This window comes from Phascolarctos cinereus, unplaced genomic scaffold, assembly GCF_003287225.1.
Source record: "Phascolarctos cinereus isolate Bilbo 61053 unplaced genomic scaffold, phaCin_HiC Scaffold_2;HRSCAF=192, whole genome shotgun sequence".
NCBI lineage: Eukaryota > Metazoa > Chordata > Mammalia > Diprotodontia > Phascolarctidae > Phascolarctos > Phascolarctos cinereus.
In genome coordinates, this window is record NW_027555625.1 from 37,004,762 (window position 1) to 37,028,419 (window position 23,658).

At 37.9% G+C, this 23,658-nt stretch overlaps 2 protein-coding genes and 2 pseudogenes across 3 annotated transcripts in view; all 4 read right to left on the reverse strand.

Moving 5' to 3' along the window:
• The window catches only part of LOC110202780 (uncharacterized), a 283,878-nt gene that overhangs the window by 259,092 nt on the left and 1,128 nt on the right, over positions 1 to 23,658 (reverse strand). The window lies entirely within an intron of this gene.
• LOC110203887 (uncharacterized) lies at positions 1,440 to 5,249 on the reverse strand. Its single transcript, XM_020980283.2, has 2 exons — positions 5,125 to 5,249; positions 1,440 to 3,674 (listed from the first exon to the last, which is right to left on the reverse strand). Exons 1-2 carry the CDS (start codon positions 5,195 to 5,197, stop codon positions 3,004 to 3,006), a joined length of 744 nt encoding a protein of 247 aa, XP_020835942.1. The 5' UTR covers positions 5,198 to 5,249; the 3' UTR covers positions 1,440 to 3,003.
• LOC144455396 (uncharacterized) lies at positions 10,091 to 17,371 on the reverse strand (annotated as a pseudogene). Its single transcript, XR_013484136.1, has 3 exons — positions 17,269 to 17,371; positions 14,713 to 17,227; positions 10,091 to 14,274 (listed from the first exon to the last, which is right to left on the reverse strand). The product of XR_013484136.1 is annotated as an uncharacterized LOC144455396 (transcript).
• Positions 17,219 to 23,574, reverse strand: LOC110203890 (uncharacterized; annotated as a pseudogene).

The following is a 23,658-nucleotide window of genomic DNA, read 5'->3' on the forward strand; positions in this document are numbered from 1 at the left end:
ACTTAACTCTTCTCAGCAATACAAGGATCTAAGACATCTCCAAAGGTCTCATGATGGAAAATGCTGTCCACATCCAAAGAAAGAATGATGGAATTTGAATGCATATCTAAGCATACTATTTGCTTTTCTTTTAATTCTGTGATGTTTTGTTTCCTCTTTCTGCTGGTTCCTCCACCAGAATTCTTACTTACAACATGATTAATATGAAAATATGTTTACTAGGAATGTATATGTATACCCTGTATCACATTGCTTGCCATCTTGGGCATGGAGGTGGAGAAGGAGGAGGAGAAAAATTTAAAACTCAAAAGCTTATGGGAGTGATTGTTCATAAATCAAAATAAATTAATTTAAATTAGTTTTAAAAATATATGGGAAGTTGCAGAGAAAGTCTTGACCTGCACTGGTAGAGGGTGTTTGTTCATCTGAGAATACCTTATAGCAGTGGAGCTAAAGGTCCAGTCCCTTAGGTTGGAGGAAGGCTTCATTATCAAGTTTCTGAAGTTAGGATTTTCCTAGTCTCTTTCCAGGTACAGTCTTATGTTTAAAGTTGCTGCCCCATACACTTCATGAGCAATTTAAAGAGTGCCTATTTAAAGGATAATGCTGATTCTGTGATTTTTGACATGCTCATTTTAGATACAAACTCCATACAGAACAGGACCTGGCACCTAGTAAGCACTTAATAAATGTCTGTTTCCTTTGTTAGCCACATTTTCTCTCTTGCATTTATTGTTTTTTCTGCTTTTTCTAAAATTCCCAGAAAGTTGTTTCTGACTCTTCTTCTCACTCTTTGTCCTTTCATTCTTTCAAGGAGTCTCTGGCCAACCAGGTGGGGCTCTCTTGCTGGTGCACTCACTAAACCCTTATTGGCTCTTAAAATTTGGGAGTTTGGGGTTTGGTATTGGTTCTGGTTTGTTCCAACAATGACAGTTTCACCCACAAAGCAACAATCTACTGTAATCATTCAATAATGAGGTAATGATGGTTTGCCCCAGGTTGGTGCCAATGTCATAGAGAGAAGAGAAATATATGAGAGATGATATGAAGGTAAAATCAACAAGCTGTCACAACAGATGGGATATAGGGGATGGGAAAGAGCAAAGAGTCAAGGATGAAACATTTAGGTTTAAATCTGGGTGATCCCCTGCAGGTCCCCTGGACAGTAATCAAGAAGTCAGAAAGAGGTGAGAGTCAAGAGAAAGGGGAGATTGTGATTTCAGTTTTAGAATTGTTGAGGTCAAAGTGTCTAGGGGACATTCAACGTCTAGTAGGCCATAAGAGATGTGAGCCTGGAGGATAAGCAAAGAGGCTATGGCTGGATAAGTATTTTGAGAATCACATGATACAGATCATAATTGAATGCACAGGACATAATGAAATCATCAAGTGAATCATATAGGGGGAGAAGGGGACCAAACTAGCAGGTGTTCCATTGATGAAAATCCCAGCAAATGGATTTATTTACCAGTCACGTAGCCAGGAGAACTAGGAGAGAGTACTGTCACAAAAACTTAAAGAGGACAGTCTGTTAACCAGAGTTCTTTGTCCACTGCCTGCCCAGCACCGGAACACTTGCCTCAGTCCATGTGCGGTGTCTGGGCAGAGGAGGAGCGTGGCAGTGGTGGTCCCTGCCCCTGCACACAGGCAGGTTTCAGGGCTATTCCTACAGTCGAGCCGCCAATATAGTGACTTGCTCTCTCTGACACTGGAGAGCACTAAGGACCGTGTCCTTTGTGTCTTGAATCTATGTGATAAGATTGATCTAGAAAACTTTCAGTATCTCCACACTTCATGTAAGACCTGGGCTTGGATAGTTTGGACCAAGCAGAAATGATCATTTGATATTAATTATAATATAAATCCTTTGGAGGATGTCTCCTGTTTTCATAATCATCAGATTTTACTGTTTGAGGAAGATTAAACATAATACAATTCAAGTTTTCAAAGCCCTTAGAGGCACAAAGACTTCTGGGGCATCCTGTATAACATGAATTAGAAAGGGCTTCATGAACATTAGCTAGCATTATATGTCATTTTAGGAATATAAGAACTGGTTGTACATTTCAAGGTTGAATTGACTTCCCTGTATTTGTATCAATTATTAGTTATAATTCCAAGCCTTTATGGTCCACACTGGCTACCGAAATGACTATGAGCAGAAGCAGCACCAGCAACATCAGGAACACAGCTCAGATTATGATATATTCCTCAAGCACCGTCAGTAATTATTCATCGCTCATTAGGCTCAGGCTCACCTCCTGGCCAAGAGGTCATCCCCAAGCATCCTGCATATCATATGCCCAGGATTACCCGGGATCAAAATTCATACTAAGGCTCTCCCAATATTACTAGCAGTAACCTCTGCTCGATCAGCATAACCTTTCGCTCCCTGAAGGTCCATGGGAGGATAACACTAAATCTTTGCCCCTTAAGAGGTCAGAGTTCTCTTTTCCCATGAAGCCTAAATAAGGACTCTCTGAACTGCATCTAGGGACTCAGAATCACAGTCTAGTTAGCTGGGGGAATCTTCCCACACTTCTTACATTCATGAAGACTCACTCTAGTGTGAATTCTCTGATGGACATAAAGTAGTGTCCTCAGTCCAAAGGCCTGCCTACATGCATTACACTCTTAAGGTTTGTTTCTTGAATGAATTCTTTGGTGTTGAGTACATGGTATCCTCACTCTCAAGATCTTCCCACATTTATTACATTTATAAGGTCTCTTTCCAATATGAACACTTTGATGTCAAGTAAGATATGAGCTGTAGGGGATGGCCTTTCCACACTCCTTACACTTATAAAGAATGTCTCCGATGTGAATTTTCTAACATACAGTAATATGTGTCTTTGTCCTGAAAGCCTTCTGACATTGACTACATTCCTAAGTTTTCTCTCCAGTATGAATTCTCTGATACACAGTAAGCTGTGACTTACTCATGAAGTTCTTGCCACATACAGTACACTGATAAGATTTCTCTACAGTGCGAATTGTTTGGTGTCAAATAAGTCCTGAGTTATATGGGAAATCCTTCCCACACTCCTTCCATTCAAAAAGAATATCTCCAATATGAATTTTCTGATGCAGAGTAAGTTGTGTCTTAATCCTGAAGGCCTTCCCACATTCACAACATTCATAAGGTTCCTCTCCAGTGTGAACTCTTTGATGGCGAATAAGTTCTGAGTTGTAAAGAAAAGCTTCCCCACACACCTTACATTTATAAAGCATCTCTCCAGTATGAATCCTCTGGTGCACAGAAAGTAGTGTCTTACTTCTGAAGGCCTCCATACATTCACAACATTCATAAGGTTTCTCTTCACTATGAATTTTTTGATGTTGAGTAAGACCTGAGTTGTTGAGGAAACCCTTCCCACACTCCTTACATTCATAAAGAAAGTCTCCAGCATGAATTTTCTGATACTCAGTGTGATATCCCTTACTTCTGAAGGCCTGTCCACATTTCACTACATTCATAAGGTTTCTGTCTTTTATGAATTCTTTTATGATGAACAAATTCTGAGTTGTAGAGAAAAGCTTTCTCACACTCCTTACATTCGTAAAAATATCTCCAATACGAATTCTGTGATGCACTGTAAGTTGTGAGTTACTCCTGAAGGCCTTCCCACGTTCATTACATTCAGGAGGTTTATCTCCAGTAAATTCTCTGCTCTCTGAAAGGAAAAATAAAGAGCTGATTAAACTGGCCTTTTTTTAAAAACCCTTTCCCAAGGTTCTTAGTTGTTCAAAGGTTTTAGAGCTGTTCTCTTGCGTTCTCCCTAGTTTCACTACTCACTAAGGATCAATTTATCTTATGTGAAAGTTTGATGACTCAAAGGTAATGTATGTAAATGAATTCATTTGGGATAAAATTACCAGGGGGGATAAATGAACCCTTATCGTACTTTCATTGGCTGACATTTGAAAGGGATAAGACAAAACAGATGACTTTCAGAACTTGCAAATATATCCTTACCCTCTGAGGTGAAAATAGGAAGGGAAAAGACTGAACAGAAAGAAAATGGAAAATTTGGTTTAGAGTAAAGAGGAGACATAGTTACATGAAGTAAACAGAATAAAGAAGAAGTATAAGGGGGAAAATGTTGCCATAAATTTCCTCTAAAAATCCAACATATCTACTTTGCAAGGAATTGATTGAAATTCATAAGAGTAAGACATACAGGTATTTTTGACAAGAGAAATTATTAATTGACTGAAACAGTACTGAACCTCTGGTAATCAAAGAAATTAAAATGAAAACAATTAGGAAGTACCAATAAATAGCCATTAGATTAGCAAAACTTCTTTAAAATGATAAATTTTGGCAGTGATGTTGAAATTGGTATTTAAGCTACTGCTGCCATTTTTCTTAAAAGTAACACAGCAATTTTAGCTAGTGGTACAAAACTGTTCATATCATTTGACACAATGGTCCCACTGCTAGGTCTGCGTCCTTAAAATGTTACCAAAAACAAAGAATGCTCTAAATTTTTCACAACTTTTTGTGAAACAGCGAAGTAATGAAAACCTATAGGTCCAATACTGGAGTTATGGCCACACAAGCCCTGTCATATAAACATGTTGTTATGCCTTTATAAACATAATTTCAGAACATAAAGAAAAATAGGATGACATATAACATGACAGACTGAAAGAAGAGGAATGAGATTAGGATTAAGTATTTTAAAAATTAATAGCATCAAAGGAACATAATCATAAAAACAAAACAGAAGGAATTATCAGAAAGGAAGTTGGAGGCAAAAAGAGTACATTACTTTATACCTTAAGCAATGTGCACATTTTAAAAGGGAGAATGAATTCATGCAATTGAGGTAGGAAAATACCTGCTTACGATAAAATTTCAACAAATAGAATAGAAATAACTGCCTTGTACTGAGGCAACAAATTTCTTTGAGAGTAGATGTACATTTCAGTAAAGAGATACACAAAAAAAAGTAATTTTTTGAGGTAAAAAACCAAATTTTTAAAGTCTTAGCTCCTCTCAACAGGCCTGAGAAACCTTGATGAACCACTTTCTTCAACATTTTACAAGGGTTCTGACCTAAAGTGAACAACAGATCAGTATTTTGCAATGACCCATCTGGTTGATTTTTATGTAGTCACCTGGAAAGCTGCTTCTTTGAATATCTGCCTCTGGCATCCAAGATGATTCCTTTCTTTCCATCTGGTAGATCATATCTGGTTTGGAAACTGCAAATCCTGTTCACTGAAAAAGAAAAAGTGCTATGGAGTCATTTCAGAGTTCCATCATGAAACAGATAGATGAAATACTCCTCCCAACTCTTAGTGGAAAGGGGTTAATAAGGGTGCTGAATGTATCTTATACCACCAAGGGCAGTATGTTAGCTGATTCTGGGATTTTTTTTTCAACCATGTGGAGCGCAATGGACTGGTTAAAGGGAAAAGTAAGGTTTTTTTCTCTCTTTTTTACTTAAGGTGGCAGAGGAAGAAAATAATTTTTTTAAAAGCTTAATAAAAGCCTTTAGAGCATAAACTTAATAAAAGAACTCAAAACTAGTTCAAACTCTCTTTGGGAAAAAGATAGTACAAAGGACCATCGAAGAACATTCTGTATTAAGGTACAATGGAATACTGAGTAGGACTTAGAAAAAAACAGTTCTTTTGACTCACTGCCTCTTAGACAATGGGGACACTGTGTATGATGAAACCTATATTGGGATTAAAAAGAAAATCTTTTTCACCCTCGGATGTGATTGGTCCACCACTCCACCTGGCTGCCCCTACTTTCACCCTTACTTCTGAAAGAACTGAGAGACTGACTGCTGAGCTTGCCACTGTGGTATTGCAAGATCATGGATAAAAGGAAAGGAACAGGAGAAACAGGAATGTTTCTTTCAGAAAACAGAACAGGATCAGGAAATTATAGGTGCTGTGTTGTTGTTCAGTCCTATTCAATTCTTCCTAACCTCATTTGGGGTTTTCTTTGCAAAGATGCTGGAGTTGTTTGCCATTGCCTTCTCTGGCTCAATTTAGAAGTGAGGAAACTGAGCTTTAAACAAGGTTAAATGACTTGCCTTGAGACACAGAGCTAATAAAAGTTTAAGGCTGAATTTGAACTCAGTCCTGCTGACCCACTCTGTGGACTGTGCCATCTAACTGTTCTCATAATCTCAGTGAGTGCTTTTATTATCGCACAAAATTCTAGGATGTGTTATCAAATTAACCAAAATCTGCTTTCCCCCCCCCAAAATCCATAGTGTCTTTTGTCCTCAGTCCTCTGGAATTATGGATGGTCATTCAGTTGATTAGAATTCTTACACCTTCAAAAATTACATTTTTAAAAAACTAATATTATTAATTTATTGTTCTTCCTCTGGCTCTGTTCATTTTACTCTGCATCAGTTCATACTATTCTTTCCATGTCTCTTTTATTGATTTTATTTATTTTGAGTCAGAGAACAGGGGTTTTTTTTGTCTTTGTTGTTTATTGTTTTCTTTTTTTAACAATGGTATTTTTTTTCAATTCCACATAAAGATAGTTTTCAACATTTTTGTAAGATTTTGAATTACAAGTTTTTCTCCGCCTTCCCCAAGACAGCAAGCAATCTTACATAAGTTATACCTGCGCAATCATGCCAAACATATTTCCACATCATATTCTGAAAGAGGAATCAGAAAAAAAAGGGGAAAACAACAAGAAAGAAAAAACAAAAAAAGTAAAATCAGTATGTTTCAATCTGCATTCAGACTCCACAGTTCTCTCTCTGGATGTGGTTCCATCACGATTCTTTTGGAATTGTCTTCGATCGTTGTATTGCTGAGAAGAGCTAAGTCTGTCATAGTTGATAATTGCACAATGTTGCTGTGAACAATCTTCTGGTTCTGCTCACTTCACCCAACATCAGTTCACGTAAGTCTTTCCAGGTTTTTCCTAAAATCCACCTGCTCATCATTTCTTATAGAACAACAGTATCACAATACATCCATATACCACAACTTGTTCAGTCATTAACCCACGTTTCTTTTAAATTACCTATTTCCTCATTTCTTTTAGCACAGAAGCATTCCATTATACACACATCCTGGAATTTTTCCGTCATTCCCCAATTGATAGAAAACCCTGGAGTTTCTGGGTTTTTGGTTTTTGTTTGTTTTTTTTTTCCATCACAAAAGCAGTGGTATAAATGTTTTTGTATATATGTAGGCCTAGTAGTAGGATATCTGAGCCAAAAGGCATGTACTGTTCAGTAACTTTGGGGAGATATTTCCAAAATTTCTTTTTAGAATGGTTGGACCCATTCATAGCTCCTCCAATAATAAGTTCATCCATATGCCTTTTTCCTACAACTCCTCCACTTTATTTACGTTCCTTGTTTTTTGTCACCATTGTTAATCTGATGGTTGTGAGATGCAGCCTTAAAATTGCTTGAATTTGCATCCTTCAAATAGTAATAATTTGGAGCATTGTTTCACATGGCTATATATACTGTGGGCTTTTCCCTTCTGAAACTGATGGTCATATCCTTACAGTACGTACAAATTGGAGAATGGTTCTTATCCCAGTAAATTTGAATCAGTTCCTCATGTATGTTGGAAGCTAAATTTTTAGTAAAGAAACTGGCTAGAAAGATATTCCTCCATTGTTTCCCCTTTAAACTGACCTTTATTAGATTTGTTTGTACAAAACTTTTAATCAAATTTGAATTTTAATCAAAATCACCCATTTTGTCTTTTATGATTCTTTCAATCCCTTCTTGGTCATGAGTTTTTTTTCAAATTCACATATTTTATAGGTAATTTTTTACATATTTCTCTAATGTATTCATGATGTGATCTTTTACATGTAGAACATCCACCCATGTGGAGCTTATCTTTGTATAAAGTGTCAGGTTTTGGTCTACAGCTCATTTCTTTCACATCACTATATAATTTTGCTAGCAATATTTTTAAATATTGAGTCTTTATCCCATTAACTTGTTTCTGTAATTTTGGAACTAATTATTTTTGAATGTTTGATAGAATTCACTTTTGACTACATCTGATCCTGCAGTCCCCATCCCCACATTCCTACTCTAATCCTATAAGGAGGCATTTATGCCTTGTTCACTTTCTTACTTTGAAATTGGGTTGTTCAAATTTTTTTGTTTCTTATTCTGTTGAGTAGTTTATATTTTATAAATATTTATTGTAGATTGATGTATTTCATATATAATTGGGCAAAATAATTCCTAAAAAAATCCTTTATTTCTTTAATATAAATTCTTTTTCATTTTTGTTAATGGTAATCCTTCTCCTTTCTTGTTTTAAATCAAATTAGCCAACAATTTATCTGTTTTATTTAGCAATCAAGTGATTATCCCCCTGAAATGTTCATACTTTTATCTATTTATTAATTTTTTGCTTTCATTTTCTTAATGTATTCCTTGATTTCAGCATTTCTATTTTGGTATTTAATTGCTATTATTTTTCTTTTTGACTTGTGCTTTTAGCACTTTACTAAGTGCTGTTGATACCAAACAAGGCAGGAAAACACAGTCTTTGCCCTCAAGAAACTCACACTCCAGTAGGAAACTATATAAACAACTCTCCAAAAACAAAATATATGTAGTACAAGTTGAGTTTGGCCTCAAAGAGAAGGCCCAAAGTTTAAGGAGGATTGGAAAAGGCTTCTCGGAGAAGTTGGAACTTTAGCTGGGACTTGAAGGACTCCAGGGAAGCCAGGATGAAGACAGGAAGAATTCCAGGCATGGAGACCAGGCAGTGAAAATAGTTATTCAGCCTCCGTTGGACTTTAATCTCTTTTTTCATTGGCCCATTAAAAATATTGCTTTCACTGTTGTCATTAAAGAATGTGTATAATAATTCTGGTTTTCTGAATTTGTGAGTACTCTGTGTCCAAATATATTATCAATTTTTGGTAAGATTCAAACCCAGGTGAGAATTATGTATACTCTTTTGAATACCCATTCTAAATTTTCTAAAATTGTATACAGGTCATCACTTCTTATTTATTGTTTGGTAAGATTTATTTAGGGTTCAAAGGGCTATATTGGGGTAATCCACTATTATACTTTTACTATCCATTTTTCTTTGTAATTCATTTAGTTCTTCCTTTAAGTCTTTAGCTGTGATATCATTCAGCACACACATTTTAAGAACTGAAATTGAATCACTGTCTACCTTGCCTTTTTAAAAAACATAAGTTTTTCCATTTATCTCTTTTAACTGTCTATTTTTGCTGTTGCCTTGTCTGAAATCACAATCAAGTCAATGGTGATACATCTGGCCTGCAAGCCAGGGTGACTGGGAGCATGGTGGTTCCCTGGACAGTAATAAAGAAGGCAGGAAGATGGGACAGTTAGGGGGGAAAGATTGTGATGTACCTCACTTGGGGAGCAGGGAAAAACGTCTTCTTTTGAAATGTTCAGGCAATGTAATTCACACTAGGGGGAGGTCTGCATAATGTGTATTGATGATCCATAGATAAGGGACAGAATATGCTTGGTTAATAAACGATTTAAGTATAGAAAATGCAAGAATGAGGAAGGTGATTTTCAAAAGACAAGGATGGAAAGAACTATTACATACCAAGGAATCAAAAATAAATGTAACAAAATTATAAAGATCAAGTGGGTCTCAAATGAAGAGATATGAGGAGATACTCCCAACTTACCTCTCAGTGAAAGTGGGAGGTCCACAAATGTTATACATAGCATATGTTTTTAGACTTTCTCAATGTATTGATCAGTTGGGCTGATTATTTTTCCTCTTTAAAAACAAATAAAAAACCCCACTACTTCTCTTATGGGACGACTCTCATGGGAGACGAAGGTGGGACTACACATGGAATATTTTGATGATGTAAGAAAATGGAAACATCAATAAAATTATTTTTTAAAATCTGTGATGTGATTGTTTTCAGTTTTGGACCTTTTGAGTTCAAGACGTCTATGGGATGTCCAGTTTGTTATGTCCAATATGCACAGCTGTGAGACTGAAGGATGGCAAAGACAGTATGGATGGATAAGTAATTTTGAGAATCCTCAGGACACAGATTATAACATACTTTGATGACCCTAGAAAAGGCAGTGAGGCTGACAACTTTGAGTAACTGTGCCTTGCTAAAATCCAATTCATTGTTTATTACTGAAAGTTCAAAGAAGGGAGTCCAGAACTCATACCCAATCAATACAACACACAACATACTAGAAGAAAAGATGGGCAAAAATAGGGCCACAGGAAAAGGAAGGCAGGGGTGGTATTGTAAGGCCAATAATCAAAAACTAGAATCCATAATAAGCTTGGAAGGAAGCTTCTCCCTCTAGAACTATGATGGTATGACTTCTTCCATCAACTTCTGAAATACCCCAAAATACGGGTTCTCAACCTGGGGTCTGAGACCCAAAAGGGTCCATGAATAAGTTCCATGTGGAATTTGCACATGGTTGGGGAAATTTGATATTTATTTCAATATAATTATTTTCCTTGTTTCCTGTTTTTTTAATTTGTGCATTTCAAAATGTGGTTCTGGGCAATATCCATCAACTTCACCAGTTTACTAAGAAGGACCACGACATAAACAAGGGTAAGAAGCCCTGCACTAGTAGAGTTTAAAACAAGCTTATGCCAGAGAGGGCTGCAGTTCTTTTGTTAGCTAGACTTCACTGACCTGTGTCTGTGGTTAGTACTAAGAGACAGATCATCAGTTCTGCTATTTTAGCTTCTTTGTACCTGTACCCTGGCCACTTTACGTACTTCCTAATTTGTCCCATTTTCACAGTCAGGAGATTCTATTGTTCTAAGAAGATAAAACAGTACAATTTAAGTTCTTCTGATAACACATAAATGCACTAAAACTTCTGGGACACCCTTTATAATGTAAAGTAGAAAAGCCCCCATTAACATTAGCTAGCATTATATGTCATTTTAGTAAAATAAGACCTGATTGTACATTTAAAGGTTCAACTGACTTCCTTGAATTTTTATTATTTCTTGGGGAATTCAGGTTACTGGGGAACCACTGCCAAGAATGACATGAGGCCAGTTCAAGCACTGGTAACTATCTAAACTGGTACCAAAAGAAGCCAGCATGGCCACTTGGGCTCTATCACAAATACAGTCAGGCACTCTGGGGTCCCAGCCATGCTCAGTGGCAGTGGTTACACTAACTACATCCTCATTATCAATCCTGTGGAGTCTGCTGACACTGCAGACTAATAGCATAGTAACTGTGCCCCTCCCACGGTGCTCTAACGTTAAACAAGCCTTTCTGGCCGCCTAAGCAGTGAGGCTCAGCTAACCCATCTCCTGTCCTTCACCCCACCATCGGTGACAGAAGCCTTGCTTCTGGCCTTGTTCACAGGAAGGTTTGGACACTGTGGTCTTGGCCCTACTTTGGCACACCTATTCCAGGTACCGAGCACATTATCATTGTGTTCTAATTGACTAGAGTGGTACTTGATTTTTTTTTTTTGGTAAGGCAATTGTGGTGAAGTGTCTTGCCCAGGGTCACACAGCTAGGAAGTGTCAAGTGTCTGAGGTTTGATTTGAACTCAAGTTCTGCTGACTCCAAGGCTGGAGCTCTAATCACTTCACCACGTAGCTGCCCCATGGTACTTGATTTTTAAGGTGATGGTTTAAAAGCATTAATGGCCTTGATGCTGTGGGATTTTCTTTTTATTCCTTCCCCCCATATTTGAGAAGAGAAAGAGAAATACCTATTTCCTAGAAGTGATAGTATAAGAAGTAAGCAGGGTATGCAAAACCCAGGCACCAGGCAACATGTCCCATTGGAATGGGCAGCCCAGCCCATTTCTGCACAGCTTTAATAGGGAAGAACTTTGTTCTGACACTGAGCCTAAATTGCCTCCTTGAAACTTTCCCTCATTGCCCATAGTTCTTCTCTTTGGGTCAAACAAGGCAAGACTAATCCTTTTTTCCACCTGATAAAGAGTTGTGCAGCAGGAAACTGGATGAGAGCCCAGACCACAGAACATAAAAGGGGAGGCTGCCACTAGCCTCAGGGCCTGTCACCTGTTGGATGTTTTGAGTTACAAATTGACTGTTTGTAAAAATAGAGCCAGCATTTATATAGTGTTGTAGTCATCTCATTTTATACTCACAACAACCTTGGAAGGTAGGTGCTCTTATTATCTCCATTTTACAGATTTTTAAAATAAGGCAGAGTTAAGTAACACTCCATGCTTAGGAAAATGAAGTCCAAAAAAACTGAAACAAGGTACAATCAGCAGGAAAGGGAATTTAAAACAATCAAACGGGAGGTTCCCTGGGATGTCAGGAGTTTCTCACCAATGCTGGTTTTTTGTTTTTTAAATATTCTCCATGCTCCAAAAAGTCCCTAAATGGGTCCCAAATCAGTCCACCTGGGAGGAAACTTAACTCAAACTGCTCCAGGTCTGCTCTATAATATCTCCTTCGCTCACAACAGCCCTTGTTGCTATTGTGGGAATGGGAGAGTTTAACTCCACTGTCCTGGGCTTCATCAGGGACTTTGCTTCCAATGACAGATCTTTATAGATCAACTAATAAAGGTCTTTTGTTTTACAGATGAAGAGGTCAGACAGGTGAAGTAACTTGTCCAAGGTTCCACAGAGGAGTGGGTTAGAACACCATTCCCAATTAACCCTTATCATTTGAAATCACACAAACCAGGGAGTCAAACAAGCTCAGGTATTACTTAGATCAGGGCCCAGGGACTTCAGGAGTGGGTGAAGTGACCCCCTTTGTTTTTTTAAAGAAGAGGAAAGGAGAAAACTCTGGGCCAAAGAACAATGTCCTCTGAATTTCTCAGGACAAATCTCTTCAAAGCTGAAGATCAGAAAGGTGGGATAACTGTACAGAGGTCACTAGATGTGCTAACCCCTCCAATACATGACTCACTGTTAAGGTTCTGCCATGAAAGTTCTCATCCACTTACTCCGAAAGAGCTAAGGCACCATCTGGCTAAGCTGAAGAGTCTGAGCATGACATGACTTGAATGTTCTTCTAAACAAGATGCTATAACACCCTCCTAAACTAGGGATGTGTGCTGGTGGTTGCTCAAAGAGGATCAAAATGACATCACTATGTGAGGTCAAAGTACAGTGTGCCTGACAGTGGCTGATCAGACCAATACCACCTCAGAAGGCTCTACAACAGGTCAGGCACATATAGTCCATATGAACATTTGGAGTGGTTCATCAATGCAGGTCCATGTCAAAGGAGCTGTATGGCATGAACATTTCTCCCACTGCCTCCAATTCCTTTATCATGTCAGCTTAGCATTTGTCTCCCATTATCTTCATGATCAATCACTTGTGCCACATTCTCTGCCCATCTGTCTATGGGAACAAGGCCTCATACATGTTCCTAACTCCTCTTGCTGGTGCCCTGTACAATCTCTTCTTCTCCTTCTATCTAGCAGGGCATGAAAGAAGGACTGAGGGAGGAAAGGAGGTATGACTCCCCACTGAGCATACATACTGGGACCCACGGTTACTGGACATGTTCTGAACTATAAGGATGCTGTCCTTATTTCTCACCTCCTGCTACTGTGCTGAAGTAAGCCCTGGGTATAGGGATGTTTTCAGATGTTCCAAGGAAGCTACTTGAATTCTCCCTAGGGCCAGATGGAGGAACAGGAATTTGGGGAAAGCTGGATTAACATATTAAAAAAAAATTGTGGCCAACCTGAAACTAAATTCACAGAAGCACATAATGTGAGACTTAGAAAGGACTTTGTGGGCTATCTACTTCAAATCATGTTTGAAAATGAATTTCCTTCATGACATATCATTAAACGTGCCTATCAAGTTTCCAATGAGGGCAGAACCCTAACTGCCTCTGATTCAGGAAGCCCAATTCTACTTTCAGATAGGTCTAATGCTAAGTTTTCTTACCTCAAACCTAAATTTGCCTGACTGCAATTTTTACAAATTATTCCTAATCTGACCTTCTGAAGCCAAAATAAGTAGTTCTATCCCTTCTTGCAAGGGGGAGCCTTTGAAACCAACCAAATAATAAGTTATTAGGCACCTACTGTGCAACAGGCACTGAGCTCAACAAAGGTGACAAGGGCAAAAAATGACAGTCCCGCTTTCCAAAAAGCTTACACACAAATTAGTATATCTACACACACACACACACACACACACATGCACGCAAACAAATATTTGCTGTTGTTCTGTCATTTCAGGTATGTTTGACTCTTTGTGACCCCACTTGGGGTTTTCTTGACAAGATATTGGAGTGGTTCGCCATTTCTTTCTCCAGCTGAATTTACACACAGGAAAACTGAAAAAACAAAACAAAACAAAACAAAACAGGGTTAAGTGATTTGCAAGAATCCCACAGCCAGTGATTGTCTGAGGCCACGTTTGAACTCAGGAAGATAAGTCTTCCTGACTCCAGGTCTAGCACTCTATCCATCACATCACCTCGATGCCCCTAATATAATGCTGGTCTACATATATTCCAGCTCAGGAGATCTAGACAAGCTCTAGATTCTCATTAGAGATTTTTTTTTCTAGTTTAAAATTTTATTTCTGTTTTTAGCAATTTTTTTTCTCCTCATGGAACAAAAAAGACAAGAGACGTATAAACCCTCATAACACACACACACACAGAGTCCAACAAAATAAATGGCCACATTGGGTCACACCCTAAAATGTAAGTTTCATTCTGTACTTTAAATCCATCACCTCTCCAGAAAGAGATGGGCAACATACTTACCTTCAGTGCTCTGGAATCATGGTTTGCCTGGACTAGGACAATCATTTACAGAGCAGTTGTCAATCTTGATGAGGGCAGGTAACCTCCACACTATGAATTCTCCATAAAGATGAAATCACAGGTCAAGAACAAAGCAGACAGGCAGTTTTAAAATCATAGGTCAGACCATGTCATTCTGTTCCAGGGCTTCAGCAGCTTTTTGACTGGGCAGCTAGCTTCCACAGCGGTAACTGTGGCAGGCCAAGAGTCAGAAAAACTCATCTTCTTGAGTTCAAAATCTGGCCTCAGACACTAAGTGTGTGACCTGGGCAAGTCACTTAACCCTGTCTGCTTCCATTTCTTCATCAGTAAAATGACGTAGAGAAGGAAACAGGAAGCCACTCCAGTATCTTTTCCATGAAAAGCCCAAATGGGGTCATAGTCAGACACAACTGAAAAATGACTGAACAACAAAAAGCCTTCCAACTGACTCTAGGAAAACACACTAACTGCTCAGTTAAAGCTCACCACAGTGTGATTTCAGCCTGTCTTTACAAGTTGATTACATATTGCCTGACCACCAGGATGAGACAAGATGCCTCAAAATCACTGAAGAGGAGCTGGAAGAGGATAACAGCTCCCGATGCTGATCTTGAGGGGACATTTATGGTGGAGGGAACAGACACACTGGAAAACTGGGTAATTGGTAGATCATCCCCAACTGTTTGAAGCAGAAAAGATCAGCTGACTATCTTCTAGGATCAGTTAAGTGGCTGAAGAGCCAACTTCTAGCTGCTGTGTACATGAGTCACTCACTAAAACCTATTACCCTGTAGCGCAGCCCAAGCTTGAACCTCTTCAAATTCGTTGGCATTGGACTTCTCACTGATCTGGCTAGAACTGGCACACAATATTGGGGATCAGGCAGGCAGGCAGAAATCTTAGGCTTTTCCTCTCTGCTGCACAAAAATCCATGAGTCAAGAGTACGATAATATGATGTCATGGGTGATTTCAAATCCTTTTCCCTCATCATTTAAAAAAATATTATTTGAAACATTCTTTTTTAAAGTGAGCTCTAAATTCTTCCTCAGTCATTGAGAAGACAAGGAATATATCAGTTATACATGTGAAATCATACAAAACATATTTCTATGTTTTAGCCATGTTATAAAAAAGCAATAAATTCAAAAAGTAAAAAATATATACTTCAATTCATACTAAGTTTGTCAGTTCTCTCTGGAGGTAGACAGCAATTTTTTTTTTATCATTAATCCTCTGGAATGGTCTTATTTTCTTGATCAGAGTAACTGTCATTAATAGCTGATCATATAATCATCATTAAAATGTTGCTGTTACTCTATACAAGGAGCTCCTGGTTCTGCTTACTTAACTCTGCATCTATTCACATAGGTCTTCCCAGATTTTGCCAAACCATCTCCCTTGTTTCTTAGAGCACAGCATTCCATCACAATCACATACGACCACCTCTTCAGCCGTTCAGGAACTGATGATCGTGCCCTCAATTTCCAATTCTTTGGCGCCACAAAAAGGCCCGTGGTATTGCTACTGTAATGCATTCATAAGGTTCCTCTCCAGTATGAATTCTCTGGTGCATTTTAAGTTGTGAGTTAGTCCTGAAAGCCTTCCCCCATTCAATACATTCATAATGTTTCTCTCCAGTATGAATTCTCTGATGCATTATAACTCGTATCTTAATCGTGAAGGTTTTTCATCATCCACTACATTCATAAGGTTTCTCTGCAGTATGAATTCTCTGATGCATAGAAAGCTTGAACTTTTTCCTGAAGGCCTTCCCACATTCACTACATTCATAAGGTTTGTCTTTTCCAGTATGAACTCTCTGATGCACTTTAAGTTGCTCCTTACTCCTAAAGGCCTTCTTACATTCACCAGTCGTAAGGTTTCCAGTACGAATTCTCTGATGCACCATAAGATAATTCTTACTGCTGAAAGCCTTTCCACATTCCCTACATTTATAAAGTTTCTCTCCAGTATGAACTCTCTGATGCACGTTAAGCTCTGACTTACTTCTGAAGGCCTTCCCAAATTTACTACATTCCAAAGGTTTCTCTCCAGTATGAATTCTCTGATGCATAGTAAACTCTGACTTACTCCTAAAGGCCTTCCCACATTCACTGCATTCATAAGGTTTCTCTCCAGTATGAACTCTCTGATGCATTATATTTATTCCTGAAGGTCTTTCCACATTCACTACATTCAAAAGGCTCCTCTCCAGTATGAATTCTCTGATGCACAGTATTATTACCCTTATTCTGAAAGCCTTTCCACATTCATTACATTCATTAGGTTTCTCTTCAGTATGAATTTTCTGATGAACAGTAAGCTCTGACTTACTCCTGCAGGCCTTCCCATATTCATTATATTAATAAGGTTTCTCCCCAGTATGAATTCTCTGATGCATTGTAAGTTGTTTCTTAATCCTGAAAGCCTTTCCACATTCACTACATTCATAAGGTTTCTCTCCAGTGTGAATGCTCTGGTGCACAGCAGCCTCTTAGTCTTGAAGGCCTTCCCACATTCAGTACATTTATAACGTTTCTCTCCAGTATGAATTCTCTGATGCACTGTAAGTTGTATTTTACTCCTGGAGGCCTTCCTACATTCACTGCATTCAGAATGGCTTCCTACACTACTCATATTCATAGAGAATTTTTCCAATATGAATTGTCTTACGCACAGTAGGGTGTAACTTCTTTCGGAAAGCCTTCTCACATTCACTACATACATATGGTTTTTTTCCTAGCATCAATTTTTGATGTTTAAAAAGATCTTAGTTGCAATGGAGGGCCTTCCCACACCTTACATTCATGAGGAATCTTATAAATTCTCTGATGGACATAAAGTAGCACCCTCAGTCTAAAAGCCTTCCTACATGCATTACATATTTAATGTTTCTTTCCTGAATCAATTTTTTGGTGTTGAGTAAGCTATATCTTCACTCTGAAAGTCTTCCCAAATTCATTACATTCATTAGGTTTCTATCCAGCATGGATTTTTTTTATGTCAAGAAAGATCTGAGCTGTAGTGGAAAGCCTTCCCACACTCTTTACATTCATAAAGAATGTCTCCAATATGAATTTTCTGATGCACAGTAACATGTGCCTTCCTCTTGAAAGCCTTCTGACATTGACCACATTCACAAGGTTTTCCTCCAGCATGAATTCTTTGATGTCGAGTAAGTTGAGTTATATAGGAAAGGTTTTGCCACACTCCTTACATTCAAAAAGAATGTCTCCCATATGAATTTTCTGATGCATTGTAAACTGTGTTTTACTTTTGGAGGCCTTTCTACATTCACTATATGCATAAGGTTTCTCTCCAGCATGAATTCCCTCATGCACAGTAAGATTTTCCTTTGAAGTCCTTCCCACATACACAACATTCATAAAGGTTTCTCTCCATTATGAATTCTTTGATGACATTTAAGTTCTGAGTTGTATGGGAAAGCCTTCCCACACTCCTCACATTCATAAAGCATATTCCCAGTATGAATTCTCTGGTGTACAGAAAGGAGTGTCTTATTCCTAAAGGCCTCCATACATTCACTACATTCATAAGGTTTCTCTCCAGTATGAATTCTCTGATGTACCATAAATACTGAGTTGTACAGAAAACCCTTCCCACATTCTTTACATTCATAAAGAATGTCTCCAGTATGAATTCTCTGATGCTCAGTATGATGAGCTTTCCTCCTGAAGGACTTCCCACATTCACTACATTCATAAGGTTTCTCTCCAGTATGAATTCTCTCATGCACTGTAAGTTGTGTTTTACTCCTGAAGGTCTTCCCACATTCACTACATTCATAAGGTTTCTCTCCAGTATGAATTTTTTGATGTTGAGTAAGATATGAGTTGTAGGGGAAAGCCTTCTCACACTCCTTATATTCATAAAGCTTCTCTCCAGTATGAATTCTTTGATGTGCTATAAGTCGTGAGTTGGACCTATAGGCCTTTCCACATTCAGTACATACATAAAGTTTTTCTCCAGTATGAATTTTTTGATGTCGAATAAGCTGTGAGTTGAAGGGAAAGCCTTCCCACACTGCTTACATCCATAAAGCATCTCTCCAGTATGAATTCTCTGATGCACAGTAAACCCTGACTTAATCCTAAAGGCCTTCCCACATTCACTACACTCATAAGGTTTCTCTCCAGTATGAAGTCTCTGATGCATTGTAAGTTGTTTATTTAACCTGAAGGCCTTTCCACATTCATTACATTCATAGGGTTTCTCTCCAGCATGAATACTCTGATGCACAGTAAGTTCTGACTTACTCTTGAAGGCCTTCCCACATTCACAAGGTTTCTCTCCAGTATGAATTCTCTGATGCACTGTAAGTTGTATCTTACTCCTGAAGGCCTTCCCACATCCACTACATTCATAAGGTTTCTCTCCAGTATGAACTCTCTGATGCACTGTAACATAATCTTTATTCCTGAAGGTCTTCCCACATTCACTACATTCATAAGGTTTCTCTCCAGTATGCATTCTCTCATGCACTATAAGTTGATACTTACTCCTGAAGGCCTTCCTACATTCACTACATTCATAAGGTTTCTCTCCAGTATGAATTCTCTCATGCACTGTAACTTGTTTCTTACTCTTGAAGGCCTTACCACATTCACTACATTCATAAGGTTTCTCTCCAGTATGAATTTTTTGATATCGAGTAAGATATGAATTGTAGGGGAAAGCCTTCCCACACACCTTACATTCATAAAGCATCTCTTCAGTATGAATTCTCTGATGCAGTTTAAGTTGCATGTTAAATCTGAAGGCCTTCTTACACTCCCTACATTCATAAGGATTATCTCCAGTACGAATTATCTGACACACAGCAAGATGCTCCTTGCTCCAGAAGGCATTCCCATATCCATTACATTCAAGAGGTTTATCTCCAGCAAATTCTCTGGTCTCTGAAAGGAAGAATACAGAGTTGATTAACCCTGCCTTTTTCACCCTTTCCCAAGGTTCTTAGTTGCTCAAAGGTTTTAGAGCCATTCTCTTGCCTTCTTACTTGAGAAGGACAGTATCACTAGTCTTCCACTAGAGATTGGTTTATCTTATGTGAAAGTATGATAACTCAAAGGTAACATGTAAATGAATTGACATAAGATGTAATTACCAATGGGGATGAATAAACCCTTATGCTACTTTCATTGGCTGACATTTGAATGGAAAGAGTATTCAGAAAAAAAGAAACGAAACAAACAGATGACTGAGAATTTGCAAATGTATCCTTATCCTCTGAGGTGAAAATAGGAAGGGAGCAGACTGAACACAAAGAAAACAGAGAATTAAGTTTAGAATGAGGAAGAGAAATAGATACAAGAAATAAACAGAAAAAAGAAGAAATATGAGGGTGAAAACATGACAACTGTTACTATAAATTTCCTCTACAAATCTAACATATCTACTTTGTAAGGAATTGATTGAAATTTGTGAGATGAAGACATACAGTGTATTTTGACAAGAGAAATTACTAATAATTACCTGAAACATTACTGAAACTCTGGTAAGCAAAGAAGCAAAAATGAAAACAGTTTGGAGGTAGCAATAAACAGCCTTCAGATTAGCAATACACTTTAAAATAATAAATTTTAGTAATTATGTTGAAATAGCTACTTATTAAGCTGCTGCTGCTGCCATTTTTCTTAAAAAACAGGAATTTCAGCTAGAGCTACAAAACTGTTCATACCCTTTCACCCAACATCCCCAGTAATAGGTCTGCATCCTCAACATATTACTGAAAGCAAACAAAACACTCTCACTAAATTTTCACAACAGTTTCTTCTGAAATAGCAAAGTAATAGAGGGCAGCTAGGTGGCGCAGGGGATAGAGCACTGACCCTGAAGTCAGGAGGACCAGAGTTCAAATCTGACCTCAGACCAAAACAACTGACATGTACCAGCTGTGTGACTGTGGGAAAGTCTGCTAACCCCATTGCCTAAGAAAAAAGTACTCTTTAAAAAAAATCTATAATATAAGCCATTCCTCAATTGATAAATGGTCAAAGGATATGAACAGAGAGTTGTCAGATGAAGAAATTAAAGCCATCCACAGTCACATGCAAACATGCTCTAAATCATTATTGATTAGAGAAATGTAAATCAAAACAACTCTGAGGTACATCACACAGGAAAATGATAAATGTTGGAGAAGATGTGGTAAAATTGGAACACTAATGAATTGTTGGTGGAGTTGTGAAATGATCCAACCATTCTGGAGAACAATTTGGAACTATGCCCAAAGGGCTACAAAAATGTGCATACCCTTTGATCCAGCAATAGCACTTCTAGGGCTATATCCCAAAGAGATCATACAAATAGGAAAAGGAACCACATGTACAAGAATATTCATAGCAGCTCTTTTTGTGGTGGCAAAGAATTGGAAATTGAGAGAATGCCCATCAACTGGGGAATGGCTGAACAAGTTGTGGTATATGAATGTAATGGAATACAATTGTGGTATAAGAAATGATGAACAGGCTAACTTCAGAAAAACCTAGAAAGGCTTATATGGTCTGATGCTGAGTGAAGTGAGCAGAACCAAGAGGGCTTTGTACACAATAACAGCTACGTTACATGATGAGTAATGTCGTTAAACTTAAACCCTTCTCAGCATTACAACGATCTAAGACACCACCAGAGGCCTTGTGATAGAAAATACTATCCATATCCAAAGAAAGAACTATGGAAGTTCACTATCATTTCTTCCCCTTTCTGTTGGGTTTTGTTTCCTTTTTCTGATGGTTCTTTGTATTGGTTTTAATTTTTACTTACAACTTCACTTATGTGAAAATATGTTTAATAGGAATGTAAATGTATAGCCTATATCACATTGTGTGCTGTCTAGGGGAGGGTGAAGGGGAAGAAGGGGGAGAAAAATTTTCAACTCAAAAGCATATGGAAGTGATTGCTGATAAATCAAAATAACAAAATTTTAAAAAAGAAAAAAAAATTTATTAAATAGCTATATAATGAAAATCTGTAGGTCTAATGATGGGGTTATGGCTATACAAGTCCTGTGATATGAAAATATTAATGTGTCTTTATAAATATAACTTCAAAGCATAAAGAAAACAACAGGATGATACATAACACGATAGGCTGAAGAAAGGGGAATTAGGTTAGGAATTTTTTTAAAAGCAGCAGCAAAGCAATATAATCATAAACATAAAACAGAAGAAAATATCAGAAAAGAACTCACAAGCAAAAAGAGCACACTACTTCATACCTTAAATAATATGCTTATTTTAAAAGAATGAATTCATGCAAGTGAACCAGGAGAACTAAGATGATCTTCAATGAACAGAAGAGATATAACTGCCCTGTATTGAGGCAACAACTTTCTTTGAGAGTGGAGGTACATTTCACTAAAGAGATACATTAAAAAAGTAACTTCTTGAGGTAAAAAATGAAGTTAAAAGTCTCAACTCCTCTCAAGAGGCCTGAGAAGCTTTGATAGACCACTTTGTTCAATGTTTTTCAAGAGCTTTGACCTAAAATGACCAACAGATTACTAGTTTGCTATGACCCATCTGCTTGGTTTTATGTAGTCACCTGGACAGCTGTTTCTTGGAATATCTGCCTCTGGCAACGAAGATGCTTCCTTTCTTTCCAACTGGTAAATCACACTTGGTTTGGAAACTGCAAATCCTGTTTGTTGAAAATGGAAAAGTGCTAGGCAGTCATCTCATATCGAGTTCCATCATTGAACAGATAGATGAAATACTCCCTCCAACTTTAGTAGAAAGGTGGGGGACTAAGGGTGCTAGATATATCTTATACGACCAAGAGCACTATGTTAGCTGCTTTTGTCTGAGTTTTGTGTTTTCTTCAACCATGGGTGTCTCAATGGGTTGGTTGAAGGGAATAGGTTTTTTCTTTTTTTTTTATTTGGAGAAATTACATTTTTTAAAAAAGCATTCATAAAACTTGATAAAAAAATTCAAAACAAGTTCAAACCCTGTGTGGTAAAAAAGTAGGCATGCAAGGAAGACCTCAAGGACAGTATAAAGTACCAGTGAAGGATATTCTATATTATGGTACAATGGATTACTGACTACTACTTAGGAAAAAATAGTTCATCTCACTCACTCACTGCTTACCCGGTGTGAATACTGTATATGAGGACACCTGTGATGGGATTAAAAAGAACATCCTGGATTTGAAGGAACAGAGAGGGGAAGATATATTCTCAAGAATAACAACAAATTAAGAAATCAATTCCCAGGCATACTAAGTTTGGACCTTTTTTCCTGGAAACAGGTACCATAAGTAATCTGTCTCTTGGTACAAATGGATTAGGAAGAGTTTCCTTTCGTATGCCAAAAAATAACTGTAAAAATCTTGCTCTCATAGTATATATCAAGACTCCAAAGGGGTAGCTGTTCTTACCCCAAGACACCAAGTTCCTATAGTTCTCCAGCATCACATCTTTGTACAGCTTTTTCTGAGATGGGTTCAATTGTACCCACTCTTCCTGGGTGAATTCCACAGCCACATCCTTGAATGTCACTGATTCCTGAAATACCAAAAATATTTGTGCTTACCCAGCTTTGTTATGAATTTCAAATGTAAACTGTTTGCCAGCAGGTAGAGAGAACTGAGGGCATTGGACAGCAAGTGGTACAGGGTATTGAGGCAACTGAATCAACCACACTGATTCCATTTAATGACTCTATAACGGAAGTAGCTCAGGTATAGTCCAATTCTGTCTTGTGAGATAATTTTACTCAATTGCAGGAATTTGAAGAAAAGCTTCTTGTATTATTTGAACCTTGCCCTGTGTGGCTGGGAAACAATACCACCTCTACCTGCTGTTTAGAGACCATTAACCAAAGACTGAGGTTATGCTGCCCAGAAATCCAGTCAGATCCAAAAAGACTGATATAAGGAGTTTCCTCACAATTGGACAT